The 14,944-nt window shown below is 42.1% G+C and overlaps 1 protein-coding gene across 4 annotated transcripts in view; it reads left to right on the forward strand.

Moving 5' to 3' along the window:
* The window catches only part of PARP9 (poly(ADP-ribose) polymerase family member 9), a 70,643-nt gene extending 58,262 nt beyond the window's left edge, over nucleotides 1–12,381 (forward strand). For all 4 annotated transcript variants that reach the window (XM_056109400.1, XM_056109401.1, XM_056109402.1 and 1 more), the window contains exon 11: nucleotides 9,956–12,381. In XM_056109400.1, coding sequence (XP_055965375.1) covers nucleotides 9,956–10,389 — 434 coding nt within the window. In that variant the 3' untranslated portion in view covers nucleotides 10,390–12,381. The remainder of the gene's footprint in view (nucleotides 1–9,955) is intronic.
* Nucleotides 12,382–14,944: the final 2,563 nt, after the last annotated feature.

Consider the following 14,944-nt stretch of genomic DNA (forward strand, 5'->3'; position numbering starts at 1 on the left):
GACCTCTAGTCACCACCCAAGAACGGCCTCTCTGGCTCCTGATCATACTGCTTAACGTCCGTGATCCAAGAGACTCAGAAACAAATCTTGGAACCCAGCGGCTTTTGGCAGAAATGTGTCTGGTCCCTGCAGTAGGTTACCGGCGCCGGGCCACCCCAGATAGGAATAGGTTTCATGCCTTGGCCTGTTCCCCCTGGCAGCTCTGTGGCCGCCATCTCCCAGAGGCTATTGTACAGTCAGGTTTGGGCCCACAATGACAAGACATGCGAGGCCTCATGGGATGGGGTTGGAGCCGGCCCTTTCCTCCCTGCCCCAACAAGACCCCAGTCGCTGCCCATGAACAGTCTCTCTGGCTCTTGATCAAGCTGCTTAACAGCCATGATACCAGAGACTCAGGAACAAATCTCGAAACCCAACAGGTTTTGGCAGAAATCCCTCCAGATTTAATTATTAAAATTTCAGAATTCCAAAACTGCACTGCCACTACTGCAGTCACACGACATCATTTGTTATTCATAATCAGCAATAGAAAACAAATTGTCTATGGTTGCCTTTTCGGCAGATCTGAGTGTTGGGGTAAAATCCCAAATAATAATGGTGGGTCTAGTGTCGAAATATTGAATGTGATCAAAGTAGAGAGAGAGTAATGTGGAAGTCATCTGCCCCACAGGTAGGGGAAGGGTGTGGGATGGGAGGTATACTGGGATTTTTGGTGGTGGAAAATGGGCACTGGTGAAGGGACAGATGTTTATCATTGTATGAACGAGACTTGAACCCAAAAGCTTTGTAACTTCTCTCACGGTGATTCAATAAATAAATTTATAAAAAAAAAAAAAAGTAAGGTGGAGTTCATGCCCAATTCAATCAGCCTAATCAATGGCTAAATAGCAATACTCCTGTATTAAAGAAAATTTATTGTCCGATATACTCATATAGCTGGATGAAAAGGATAAGGAAAATGTTAAAACAAGCAACACACTCCCAAACCCCCACCAGAACCCTCTGGTTAGAAAGGGGAGAAGCAAAACACACAATAACCACTTGCTCATCATTAATCTCATAATAGCACAGTGGTAGGACGTTTGCCTTGCACGCAGCCAACATGGCCGACCCGAGTTCGATTCCTCCGCCCCTCTCGGAGAGCCCGGCAAGCTACCGAGAGTATCTCGCCCGCACGGCAGAGCCTGGCAAGCTCCCCGTGACGTATTCGATATGCCAAACAAAGTAACAACAAAGTCTCCAATGGAGACGTTACTGGGCCCGCTCGAGCAAATCGATGATCAACGGGAGGGCCTTTACCTTTTTACCTTTAATCTCATAATAGTAGAGGCTATTCTGGTAATGGAATATGACCTTCTTTTACATCTTAGGGGCAAATCTCCTTTGTGTATTGCCTTTTCTAAGCTCCCTGCTCAGGAATCATCTCTGGATTAGATGGCCTCAGGAACTAGAATACTCTCAGACTATCCATAGCAGGTTTGTGGCTTTTTTTTTTTATCAATACCCAACTCCTCAAATAATTCTGTAGCAGTCTTGATACATTTGCTTTTAGTCAAGTTTATAACTTCATAGTCCAGCTATTGATCATCTTTAAAAGTCTCCTTTCAGGGGTCAAAGAGATAGTAGAGCAGGTAAGGTGCTTGCCTTGAATGTGACATACCTGGGTTTGATTCCTGTCATCCCTATAGACCCCTGAGCACCAAGCACCACCAAGAACATTCCCTGAGCACAGAGACAAAAGTAAGCCCTCAGCATCTCTGGATGTGACCCAATCAACCGTGCAGTTTCCCTCCAGTCTTGAAACTTCAACAATCTAGTATTTTAGTATCTTTCTAGTCCTTAGCTTAAAAGCCCCTGCACTGCACTGTCCTCCCATTTTTCATTGATTTGCTTGAGCAGGCACCAGTAACGTCTCCATTGTGAGATTTGTTACTGTTTTTTGGCACATCAAATACGCCACAGGGAGCTTGCCAGGCTTTGCCGTGAGGGCGGTATACTCTCAGTAGCTTGCCAGGTTCTCCGAGAGGGGAGGAGGAATTGGCCACATGCAAGGCAAACGCTTTACCTGCTGTACTATACGGCTCCAGGACCCGTATTGGGGTAAATGGTGAATGTAGTGATAAGAAACTACAAATAGTGTGACTTATACTAATCTGGTGAGAATGCTTAACTGAAAATGCTTGGGAACATGTGATAACCATGGGAGCTGTTTTTCAAGGAGTGTGTGTGTGTGTGTGTGTGTGTGTGTACATGTGTGTGTGTTTAACCTAATTTTCATTTAGGTTATGAAACTTGATATTTTTTCATTCCTTCCAGGCTCCAAACTATTGTACTGTCAGTTGATTTAGTTTACTATTCCCCTACAAGGGAGGCTTTTAATAACGAAGCTTTCCCCACTAACTTTTCTATTTTCTCACCCCTTTGCCTTTGCATGTAAATTGCCTTTTCATTCATTCTGACCCTGCATACTCCTATTCTTTTTTTCAGATATAGCTCAAAGAACATCTCCCAGTTGAAGGCTTCTTCAACGCTTGCAGATCCAGGAGTTTCTTCTACCTCTCTTTACATCCTCAATTCCTATGTTACAACATTTGTAACACTAACTAGTACAAAATATTACAGTCTAGTAAAGCTCAGTGTGGTGCTTTTATGGATTTATGCTGATTTACCTAGTTTTCATGCAACTGTGTCCACAAATGGAAAGACTTCATCTTTTTTTGTTTAATTTATTTATTTATTGAATCACTGTGGGAAAAGTTACAGAGCTTTCAGGTTTAGGTCTCAGTCATGTAAATATCAAACACATTTCCCTTTACCAATACTTATTTTTAACCGCGAACCCCAGTAGAACCCCACCTCCCACCCCTCCCAATTCCTGTGAGGCAGATGAGTTCTAGTTGACACTCTATCTACTTTGACAAGATTCATTGTTTCGATAAAAGATGCACCATTATTATTTAGAGTTTACGATCCCCCCCCCAAATCAGACATGCTGAAAAAGCGTTGTGAAATGGTTTGCTTTCTACAGCTGGGTTTTAAGAATTAAATGATGTTTAATTCTTTGGTTTGGGATTTCTGATATTTTACTTATTAACCCTGGAAGTATTTCTATTAAAAGTTAGATAGTTAAGAGATTGGTTTCTGTGCTCTGGAGTCGTGGCCATGCCGGAGAGCCGCTCGTGGGGGGCAACTGGTGACCTCGGTAGGGCGTGAAGGACGGACCGGAACGCCCCCCTTCCCATGAGGTCCCTGCCGCCCCCACCCCTGGCTCAAACCTGCTGTCCACAAGGCTCCCATGGGGCCGCCATCTTTCTTTCCAGAGAGGAGAGGGCGAAGGGGGCAACACCCTTTCCCCTCCGGGCAGGCATGATGGCACGGTTTAACGCATAGTCCATTCGCTTTTCTGCTCCAAACGGCTGGTTTTCTGTGTTAAGTCCTTGTGCTTCTGGGGCCGTGCCGGAGAGCCGGAAAGACTTCATCTTGACAGTTAAAGGTGAATTCAATTATTTGCAGAATTTTCTTAGTCCCTTAAGGCTTTCAACTTAATTATTGTAAGGTTCCCACCCCTTTTCTTCTCTCCTAATAGAAGAGGTGGCATGAGGGGTAGTTATTGTTGGGAAAATATTTTGATTCATAACCCCCATACATCCTCTTCCTCCCAGTGTGTGACAGATAAACTAACCTACTAACTCCGCCATTAGCACCCTCCTTTGCTTAAATTTCCAGTTCTCTTTTTCTCTTATATAGTGTCCACATAGCTATGAAGTGTTCTTCATGTCAAGGGAATTTCATTCCAGGTCATGATTGTGCCTCTCCTGCAGTACAGGGAATTTTTGAGCATAAATCTCCAAGCTGAAACATGAAGTTTTGCAAGCAATCCTCATATATTCTCACTATCTCTTCCAAGTCACTGTTTCTTTCTACTCAGGTGCCAGACTGAATGAGGAGGACTGCACCCAGTGGAGTTGGCCAATGATTCCTTCTGCTCTGGATGGTCTCCCAAGATTTTCTGAGTTTTCTATTTTTCATTCCTATCTCAGGAGATGGGGCAGTGAAATGGACCCCTTTTCAAGTCTCCTGGACTTCTGGTCATGTGCTTTCTTCATTAGTTTTTTCTTTGCTTTGTTTTGGGATGACACTGTTAGTGCTTAGGGGACTATATGTGGTGGTGGAGATTCAAACTGGGGTTGGCAGGATACAAGGCAAGTGCCTTGCCCCTTTGCTGCTCTCTGGTCCAGGAGATCCTTTTTGAATGTCTATTTCTTTCTACCAGATGGAAGGAAGAACTTATATCCCTCGAAGTGAGAAAACGACTCTTTGACTATCTTGTTTTCTCTCATCTCATAGGTGATATGAACTCTAGTCTGAAGACTTCAGGCATAAATTTTTTGGTTCAAAAACCCTTTTACAAACTTGAAAGATGGACTTTATGGGCTACAGAGATAGTACAGTGAGCAGGGCACTTGCTTGGCAAGCAGCTGATCTGGGTTTGACCCCTGGTACCCCATGTGGTTCTCCAGGAGGACTACTAGGAGCGATCCTGAGTTCAGAGCCAAGTGTAAGCTCTGAGTATTGCCAGGTATGCCCCCCCCCCAAAAGCTAGACTACTAAATAATATTCTTCTTTTATTATATATACATTTGTATATACACACATGGGCTGGAGCGATAGCACAGCGGTAGAGCATTTGCCTTGCACGCAGTCGGCCCAGCCGAGCCTGGTTCAATTCCTCCTACCCCTCTCGGAGAACCCGGCAAGCTACCAAGAGTATCTCGTCCACACGGCAAAGCTTGGCAAGCTACCCGTGACGTATTCAATATGCCAAACACAGTAACAACAAGTCTCACGATGGAGATGTTACTGGGCCCGCTCGAGCAAATCAATGAATAACGGGAGGACCGTGACCGTGATATACACACATATATATTAGCTTTACTATTCTCATATTTATCTTTTTTGCCCCCAAGGTAATAAGTACCACAAATTAAAGGGGTGGCAAAACACAGACAAGGAAAAAAATCTCAGGAAAGAAATATTTGATTGTCTCAAAATATCATTTTGACACATAAAATTATACTATAATTTATGAGTGCTTCTTTTGAGAAAAGCCCTCATTCTAGAATTGTTCTGTACAAGATGGTAGTCAGTCACCATATCTAACTGTTGAACCCTTAATATGAAATATAATTAAATCAAAATATGCTGTAGGCTGGGAATGCAGCTCAGAGGAAAAGCACTTTGCATGTATAAAACTCTGGCACCACACACACAAACACACACACACAATTTTCTTTTCTTTTTTTTTTTTTTTTCTTTTTTTTTTTCCCCTTTATTTTATTTTATTTTTTTTAAAGTTGTAGATTTACAATTTTTTGTGCTTTGGATTCAATTATACAATGATCAGATACCCATCCCTCCACCAGTGCCCATTTTCCACCACCATGGATAATATCCCTCCCACCCTCATCCCCCCCTCCCCCCTGTCTCTGTGGCAGGGCAATCCCCTGTGTTCTCTCTCTCCTTTTGGGTGTTGTGGTCTGCAAAAGAGGCATTGAGTGGCAAACATGTTCAGTCCATAGTCTACTTTCGACATGCATCTCCCCTCCTGGGAGGATCCTCCAAACATCCTTTATTTGGTGCTCCCTTCTCTATCTGAACTGCCCTTTCCTCTAGGATACCCGGCTGGCCTCTAAGTTATGGAGTAATCCTCCTGGTGCTGATCTCAGCTATTCTTGGGTATTAATCTCATACTTTGTTACTTTATATCCCCCAGATGAATGCAATCTTTCTATGTCTATCCCTCTCTTTCTGACTCATTTCGCTTAGCATGAAACTTTCCATATTGTACCACTTGTATGTAAATTTCATGACTTCATCTTTTCTAAGAGCTACATAGTACTCCATTGTGTAGATGTACCAAAGTTTCTTTAACCAGTCATCTGTTCTTGGGCATTCAGGTTTCTTCCAGTTTCTGGCTATTGTAAAGAGTGCTGCAATGAACAAACAAGTGCAGATGTCACTTCGACTATACATTTTTGCCTCTCTGGGATATATTCCCAGGAGTGGTATTGCTGGCTCAAATGGGAGCTCAATTTCTAATTTTTTGAGAATCGTCCATACTGTTTTCCAGAAGGGCTGAACCAATGGACATTCCCACCAACAGTGAAGGAGTGTCCCTTTCTCGCCACATCCACGCCAGCATCGGTTGCTTTTGTTCTTTTGAATGTGGGCCAGTCTCTGAGGTGTGAGATGGTATCTCATTGTGGTTTTGATCTGCATCTCCCTGATGATTAATGATGTAGAGCATTTTCTCATGTGCTTTTTTGCCATTCGGATTTCTTCTTTGAGAAAGTTTCTCTTCATTTCATTGCCCCATTTTTGGATGGGGTTGGATGTTTTCTTCTTGACACACACAATTTTCTGTTTTAAGTATAAAATATACATAGGATTTTAAAGATTACTACCAAATAAAAGACTGTAATATATTTTCTTAATCTGAATATTAATTGACAATGAAGGGACAATATTTTGAGTATTACTTAATCACTTAATCACTTAACTTCCCATTAGTCGTCGATTTGCTCGAGCGGGCGCCAGTAACGTCTCCATTTGTCCCTGTCGCGTGCTAGTGTAGCCCAATGGCATCTGTTCGCTCCGGGAACATGAAGGGCCTCAAACCGATCGTTCATGATCTTGACGAAGAAGTCTGACCATCTGGTAGGTGGGCGGCCACGCAGTCTCTTGACATCCCGTGGAATCCAATCAGTAACAGTTCTAGTCCAACGGTCGTCTTTAAATCTCATTACGTGACCAGCCCATCTGATTTTCGACACCTTGGCAAATGAGACAGCGTCCCTGATCCTTGATCGTCGACGGATGTCAGAACTCCGGATTCGTTCTCTCATTTGAGTGAAACGTGTTATTCCAAGCATAGCTCTTTCTATTCTTCTTTGGGAGACCTGAATGGCGTTCTCATCTTGTTTGCATAGGACCCAGGTCTCTGAGGCATATGTTAATGCAGGAAGAACAGTGGAATCAAAGAGATGTGCCTGGAGCCGGAGGTTCTTCGTCCTCTTAGCTATTTCTTCGACGTTCTTGAAGGCGTTCCAAGCCGCTCTCTTCCTCCTGCGCAGCTCGGGTGCCAGGTCATTTGTCATGTTGACCTCTCGACCTAGGTACACATAGCTGTTGCATTCGGAGATGGTCGTTCCATTGAGAGCGAATGGGGCGTCAGGAAGAAGGCTGTTTCTCATAAACATCTCATAAACATCTCAAAAATTACGAAGACAATTTTGAGTATAACAGGGTTAAATATAAGTATTAATTTTACCTCTTCCCCGGTTTTTGAGGTATCATATTTTCAATAGTGTTGATATTGTTTTTATACATGCTACACCATATCACTATTAGAATGTTAAAATCCCCCCCACCTTTATCACAAGGTCCATTCTATGCCCCATCTACCTTCCTTAACCTCCTCAGTTCACAGTTTTGTGACCTTATCTCAGAGTTTATTTCTGGTGGAGACTGTATAATCCTTTTCAGATTTCTTTACGTTCCACCTATGAACAAGATTACCTGGTATTTGTCTCCTTCTCTCTTACTCACTTCACTTAGTATTACATTCTTCAATTTTATCCACATTGCAGAAAAGTACAAAGTTTCATCTTTTCTCATAATTGTCCCCTCTTCAGTCTTTAGCATGGCTTCTAGAAAATATGAAATTACATATGTTGCCTACATTGCACTTAGAGTGCTGCTCTAAGTCTGTAACAGTGTTTGGTTAATTTCCAGGTACTGTAAGAAAGAAACGTGAATTAGTGAGCAGTAGCAAGGGAAGAAGGAAGGAAGCAAAAGAGGAAAGCTTAGCCTCAAAGAAGTTTTCATTGTTTTCCCCTTAAGTGGGGAGAAGGTAGAAAGGCTTCATTGTAAAGGGCTGACTTATGGTCCTGTGTGTGCTTTAGCCTCTGAGTATTCTAATACCGCAGGGAAAAAATATAGATCACAAGCATTTCTATTAAAATGTGTTTCCACTAGTTGGAACTAGAGCACGTTCTCCCACCTCAATAGTCAGGCTTCCTGTCCAGTGGTGACTACCTAGTGGGCAAGATCTTACATTTGAAGTTTATGTGTGAAAATGTTCTTTCCGGTGTTTTGCAGCCACTGGTAGGAACTAATGACCTATCCTTGCCCCAGACTAGATCATATCCATCTAGCAGCCAAAACATCTTCCGTTCGCCAAATCAAGTGTATCTTTTGAAACAATGTAATATCAATACTGGCATTATATTTTTAGCAAGTAGGTTTTCATTAGAGCCTATGGATAACAAAACCCCACATTTAAATACACAAATTAACAATTAATAGATGTATCTAAATCATAATTGTTACCTCAAGAACAAGACTTACTGTATCAGGGCAAAGCATATTCAGAAACCTAAGAGAAGGAGTTCAGCATTTGCTTAGAGCTTGCTCTCTGCTAAACTCTTTAATTCTGTTATCTAAATTAATCCTGATACTCACAATTTGTTGTGAGACGCTACTGGTGTCTGCTCGAGCAAATCGATGAACAACGGCAAGACAGCACTACAGTGCTACCTGCAAAGAGTTAGGTGCCATTCTAATTTGACATTTCTTTATATGCACAGGAGTCCCCTTATTTTGATAGATTTTTTTTTGTACTACAATTCCAGGGTTTGGAAGGTACTCTGTTTTCTCTTATTAGATGACAGTTTTTTTTTATGAGACAATACTCCCAAGAACCTTTATTTGTAGTTTACTGAAGTCAAGAAAAGTTCTAAGGGAGACAAACACTTCACCTCTTCAGTCGATAATGTTGACTTGAATCACAATCTTCCTGAACCTCAGATTGTTCATGTGCTAAAATATTACTCAAATCACAGATTAATTATATATAATCAACATAAAATTTTGTTACATTTTTCTAAATTTGAATGGTATACTTCAAATTTGGGCTGGAGTGATAACATAGCAGGTAAGGCGTCTGCCTTGCATGCAGCCGACCCGGGTTCGATTCCTCCGCCCCTCTCAGAGAGCCCGGCAAGCTACCAAGAGTATTCCACCCACACAGAAGAGCCTGGCAAGCTACCCGTGACGTATTCAATATGCCAAAAAAAAAGTAACAACAAGTCTCACAATGGAGACATTACTGGTGACCACTCAAGCAAATCAATGAACAGGAGGACAGTGCTACAGTGCTACTTCAAATTTATGAATGTTATAAGCATTTATAAAATATAAACAATTATACTAATAATATCAAGGATAATTTGTCTTAAGAGAGCAACTTTAGGATTGAGGCGACAACTTAAAGGACTAGAGTACATGCCTGACTCAAGGCCCCAAGTTCTGTCCCAGTACCACATGCCCTTCACCAGGACCACACCATGTACCCCTAGTGGTCCCCATTCCCACTGGGCCTGAGCAGTACTGCATCACCAGACACCAGTACCACCATCCTGTCAGGTTCTGGATCACTTGGTCAAGTGTCATTTGGGAGTGGTTCCTCCAGCCCCCAGGGAAACCCCTCAAAAATAAGAACACTGAGCAATAGTGCAGCAAGTAAGGCACTTGCCTTGCACCCAGCTGTCCAGATTCAGTCCCCAGTATGATATATGATATTCTGAACCCTGCAGGAGTGATCCTTGAGCACAGGGCCAGTTGGTGTGTCCCAAAAGACAAAACAAAAAAAGAATAGGAGCCTGAGGGGTTGAGATACTTGCCTTATATCTTACTGACTTTGGTTCTAACACTTAGTATGAACACCCCCAGGGCCACTTCTGAGCACAGAAAAACTCTGGATTTCAGCACAGGAATTTGGGACCAGTGGGTGGTGATTACTTGGGAAGCTATAGGGAGCATACATATTCATACCCAAATAAGCAATATCAGTTCTAAAATCATAATAATCTTTTAATTTGTTTTCTTTTATTAGATCCAAAACTTGGAGCTGGTATATACTTTACCAAGAACCTCAGACATCTAGCACACAAGGACAAGAAAACATCTGTCACAGATAAGTTCATCTATGTGTTTGAAGCTGAAGTACTCACTGGCAATTCCTGCCAGGGTCGTCCAGAACATGTTGTTCCTCCACCACTCAGTCCTGGAGCCATTGAAAGCCATGATAGTTTGGTTGATTATATGCCCAACCCTGAAACTTTTGTTATTTTTAACTGCATGCAGGCTATGCCCCTGTATTTGTGGACTTGCACCCAGAATCATGAACAACCACAGGGCGTATTGTTCTCTCAGCAACAGCAACGGAATGAATTTGCAGCTGGTAGCCATGTTTATCAGAAACAACAAAAGAGCTTTTCTCCACCACACACTTGGGGGACATTTCCAAGTGGAAGCTCTGTTGATTAACTTCTATATGATTTTAACAACTAGCATGGCCTTATTTTGGAGCCACTAAATCATAGTCATCATTGATTCAAATAGTTTGATTTTCAGATAGGTTGTCTTATACACTGATTGGGTTTTTGAAGTACTATTGACTAACCATGTACTAGCGTCTTAGTGTTTTTATCTCTTGGAGTTAATTGGTACCAACTAAAACATTCAGGTCCATTCTTTATCCTTCAAGTTTCTCTTTCATTCCCTTTTCCATATAGATAACAAAATTATATGCAACAGATTTTTTCTAGTATATAATCTAAGATTTTTACTTTCTGATAAATAGAATTATTTGAGATTTCCCAAAGAATCTTGTTCTGTGGTCTTATGTTGTAGTCTAAATATAAAAATAAATTATCTTTGTATACAGTGGAAAATTATGTGTGAAATGAAATTATTTGAAGTAAAACGAAGACTGATATCCTATTTGGATTCAGTCATCTCATACAGTGCCATTCAAGCATCAGGAGGCCTAATTATTAATTCTGCAAGTATCTTTTGATCACTAAATATGTTTCAGTTACTTTCTGAGTGCTGGGGCTAGGATAATAGGAAGGAAAAAAGTCTTAATGATTTAAGACTGTGTAAGAAGAAACACAACAATGAATAGTTAATAAGTATGAACAGATAGACTAATTATTTGAAAACTGTAAATGAAAGAGAGATAAATTAAACCCATAAGGGAGTTGAGTGGGAGGCCTTCTAAGGAAAGTGAAACTCTGGTTGTGACCTGCAGTTTAAGTTAGGTGGTTGAATAAGGGATGCGGTGAATAAGGAGCCGAATCAGAAGAGAATTTTATGCAAAGAGAATAGTAGTTTTTTTCCGGTGTGAATTCACTGTGATCACCCCCAAATTTGACTTCAGAGTTCTAAAGTGTAGAGAACTAATTTCACCATGAATTCCTTGCCTAGTTTAAATTTATATTTCTTTATGATTCTTAACTTTATTGACCTTTTTATCCTCAATCTCTTGCGAAGACAACTTTCTTCTCATACTCTAACCATCCTTCTTGAAAAAGGTATGCTTATTGTCTCACATGGTATTGCCATTGGATATGAGTGAGATAGCCCCTGCCATGGAGCTCCTGTTTTAAAGGGCCCCACTTTGACCTTCATACTGTGCCCTTCTCTACAGGTAAAGAGTCCCCAAAGTTCAAAAATGCATTTGAAGCCTTTGCATCTCGCTTCTAAACCACCTTCTAAATTATAAAAAATTCCAAATTTTCAACATTAATAGCTCCAAGTCTACTTTGAGGGTCTAATTTGACTTCTTTCTTGATCTTTCCTCTAAATAGTGCACATTGCCAGAGTCCCCCATCAAGAATGACTGAGGTGGTGTACATGTGCTGCCAGCCCATGCACATGGTACCCACATGCACGTGTCACTCACATTTCCCCTCTTGCAATGTATGCTTTTATACCTTTATACTTTTGTGTTGGGATGTGTACTGGGGCTCTCTCTGCACTCTGGACTGTCCTACATCCTCTCGTTTCCCTCTCTCTCTGTCTCTCTCTCCCTCCATTCTTCCCTTCCTCCCTCCCTCCATTCCTCTTTCCTTTTGGGCATTATGGTTTGCAAGAAAGGTACTGAAAGGTTATCATGTATATCCCTTTGCCTACTTTCAGTACTCAGTTCTTGTCCAGAGTAATCATTTCTAACTATTGTCATTGTCATAGTGGTCCCTTCTCTCTCCTGTGTTTGGGAATTTAGACACTGAAAGCCTATGTGGTGTATTAAGAGATGTGCTGCTTTGTAATGTGTTCCCTCTAACAGATAGGGTAAAGAGATTCTAAAGAGGCAAACTATTCCAGATTGGCAATTAGCAGGTTTAATAAACTGTCACTGTCCTCCTGTTGTTCATCGATTTGCTCAAGCAGGCCCAGTAACGTCTCCATTTTGAGACTTGTTGTTACTGTGTTTGGCATATTGAATATGCCACAGGTAGCTTGCCAGACTTTGCCTTGCGGGTGTGATACTCTCGGTAGCTTGCCGGGCTCTTCGAGAGGGGCGGAGGAATCGAACTTGGGTTGGCCATGTTGGCTGCGTGCAAGGCAAACACCCTCCCCGCTGTGCTATAGCTCCAGCCCGAACAAGCAATAAAAACTTATAAAATAAAAAATTATAAAATAGTGGTCTTAAAATTTATTTAGGACCTCTATTGGGGCAGGTTTGGGGTGGTTGTTGGGAAAATTTGAAAAAATGGTGGTGTGTAAGGTGGAATGGTGGGATTGGTGTTGGAATATTGAATATAATAAATAATTGTGAACATCAAAAAAAAGAAATACTATGTAATATATCTTTTTAAACTCCATATTCAGGGTTGTTAATGTTGGTACCTTAACATTAGCCATAGCCAGAGTGTTTATACATTGGACATCAGCAAATGTTACAAATTAGGACTTTCTCCCTTTCTCAATCGCTGCCTGTTAAATATTTATCAGCATAATATTGGTTTTAGGGGTCTAGGCTTAGATGTGGCACATACCACTGAAACTCAGATTAGCTAGAATGGATCATATGGTTTGACCGTAAGGTTTAGGTCAAGGACTCTAAGTCATTTGTATTATAGGAATATAAATATTGGTAGACTCTTTTAGCCTTGTCATGAAATAATAGTCATTAAAATGTCTGCTTTCTAGGACATCCAGTTACTAAATTACATATGTGTGGATTATGTATTTATGTATAGTCACTTATAAATATTCACAAATCCTCTGTATTAAACTAGAGTTGGTGGTGCCTTGTGAAGACTGTCCTGTGGTACAATGAGACTTTAGTATGTGAAGATTGTATTTCAGTTTGTCATGTACATTGCTACTCAAAAAATTTTCCCTTTTTCCAAACCTGCAAATTGATATTAACTTTATTTTTGTGAATCAGGGTATAGTATTTCAATGAGACTTTGCCTTGCGGGTGTGATACTCTCGGTACCTTGCCGGGCTCTCTGAGAGGGGTGGAGGAATTGAACTCGGGTTGACCATGTTGGTCACTTGCAAGGCAAACGCCCTACCCACTGTTCTATCGCTCCAGCCCTTTAATAAACTAGAGAAATTAATTTATAAGGAGACTTGTCATGGGGCTGGAGAGAAAGTTCAATGGGGTGAGCACAAGATTTTCATGGGGTAGGCTCTGACTCATCCCACAACATGACATGTGACGCCAAAATCACAATCACAATCACAAATCATCCTGTTATTCATCGATTGCCTCGAGCAGGCCCCAGTAACGTCTCCTTCATCCTAGCCCTGAGATTATATTCAAGGCTCTTTAGGAGAATGAGACCCATCATTGTTACTGGTATTTGGCATATTGGGTACGCCACAGGGAGTTTGCCAGACTCTGCCATGTGGGCAGCCTGCCAGTTTGTCAAAGTAGGAATGAGATGTCATAATAAGATGTCGCACGGCCGCACTCCAATCCTCCAAGTTCCAGTAGGCGGGGGTCACACCCACCAACTGGCCCCCTGGCGCTGTGTAATCCCATCAGCAGCCAAGACTCAGAGACTATCAAAACCAGCTCCCGGGGGAGAACAGTGCAGTCTCCTGCCCCCGCGCCTGGCTATTCCTCGCAGGGGCCCCTTGGAGGGGAGCGGGTTGAGCTTTCCTCCCCGCCCTGACCAGGGCCCCGGCAGCCGAAGACCTCCAGGACCAGCCACCACCATGCTGAGACCACTCTCCGCACACCTGAAGGTACCGGCAGAGGGACAAAGCCACGTGGGTTCCGGGGCCGAGATCTCCAAGCCTACTCGGATTGGAGTCAAGCATCCTCCACCCAGATCCTCCAAATTCCAGTAGGCGGGGGGTCACACCCACCAACTGGCCCCCTGGCGCCGTGTAATCCCATCAGCGGCCAAGACGCAGAGATTATAAAAACCAGCCAAAATCACCATCATGATTAATCTATAGGTAGAGAAAGGTCTCTCTCCCACCCCAAAATGCCTTGGCCAGCCACAAGATGAATAGTTCTTTTTACCCACTGCTTAACTTTAATTTTGTTGTTTTAAAGTACACTCCTGACTCTATGCTCAGGAATTATTCTTGGTGGTGGTCTGGGGACCATATGTGGTTCCAGGGATGGCACCAAGGTTAGCTGCGTGTAAGGCAAATGCCTGTTCCTCTGCAGTATTATTCTGATCCTGATCTTAAATTTTTATCTATTTACTTTTTGATTTGGGGGTTACACCTGGTGAAGCTCAGGGATCATTTCTAGGGTGCTCAGAGGACTGTATGCGGTGCCAGAGATCAAATCTGGTTAGGCCTCATGCAAAGCAAGCACCTTGCTGTACTATCTTTTTGATTCTCCTTAAAATTTTATATAGAAACTTTTACTGGGTTCTTAGTTTTGGGGAAGGAGGTGGGCACACTGGTAATAGGTGTAGTGTTGGAATTATGTATGAGAAACCATCATGTACAATACTGAAAATCACTACAATCAATTTTTTAAAAGTTAAAGTAACTGGGTTGTTGTATAATTTCAGGGCAGCTAGGGAGAGCCCCATCTCCCTCTTACCTCCCGGGTTCAGTG

The sequence above is a fragment of the Sorex fumeus genome, unplaced genomic scaffold, assembly GCF_029834395.1.
Source record: "Sorex fumeus unplaced genomic scaffold, SorFum_2.1 ptg000265l, whole genome shotgun sequence".
Classification (NCBI taxonomy): Eukaryota; Metazoa; Chordata; class Mammalia; order Eulipotyphla; family Soricidae; genus Sorex; species Sorex fumeus.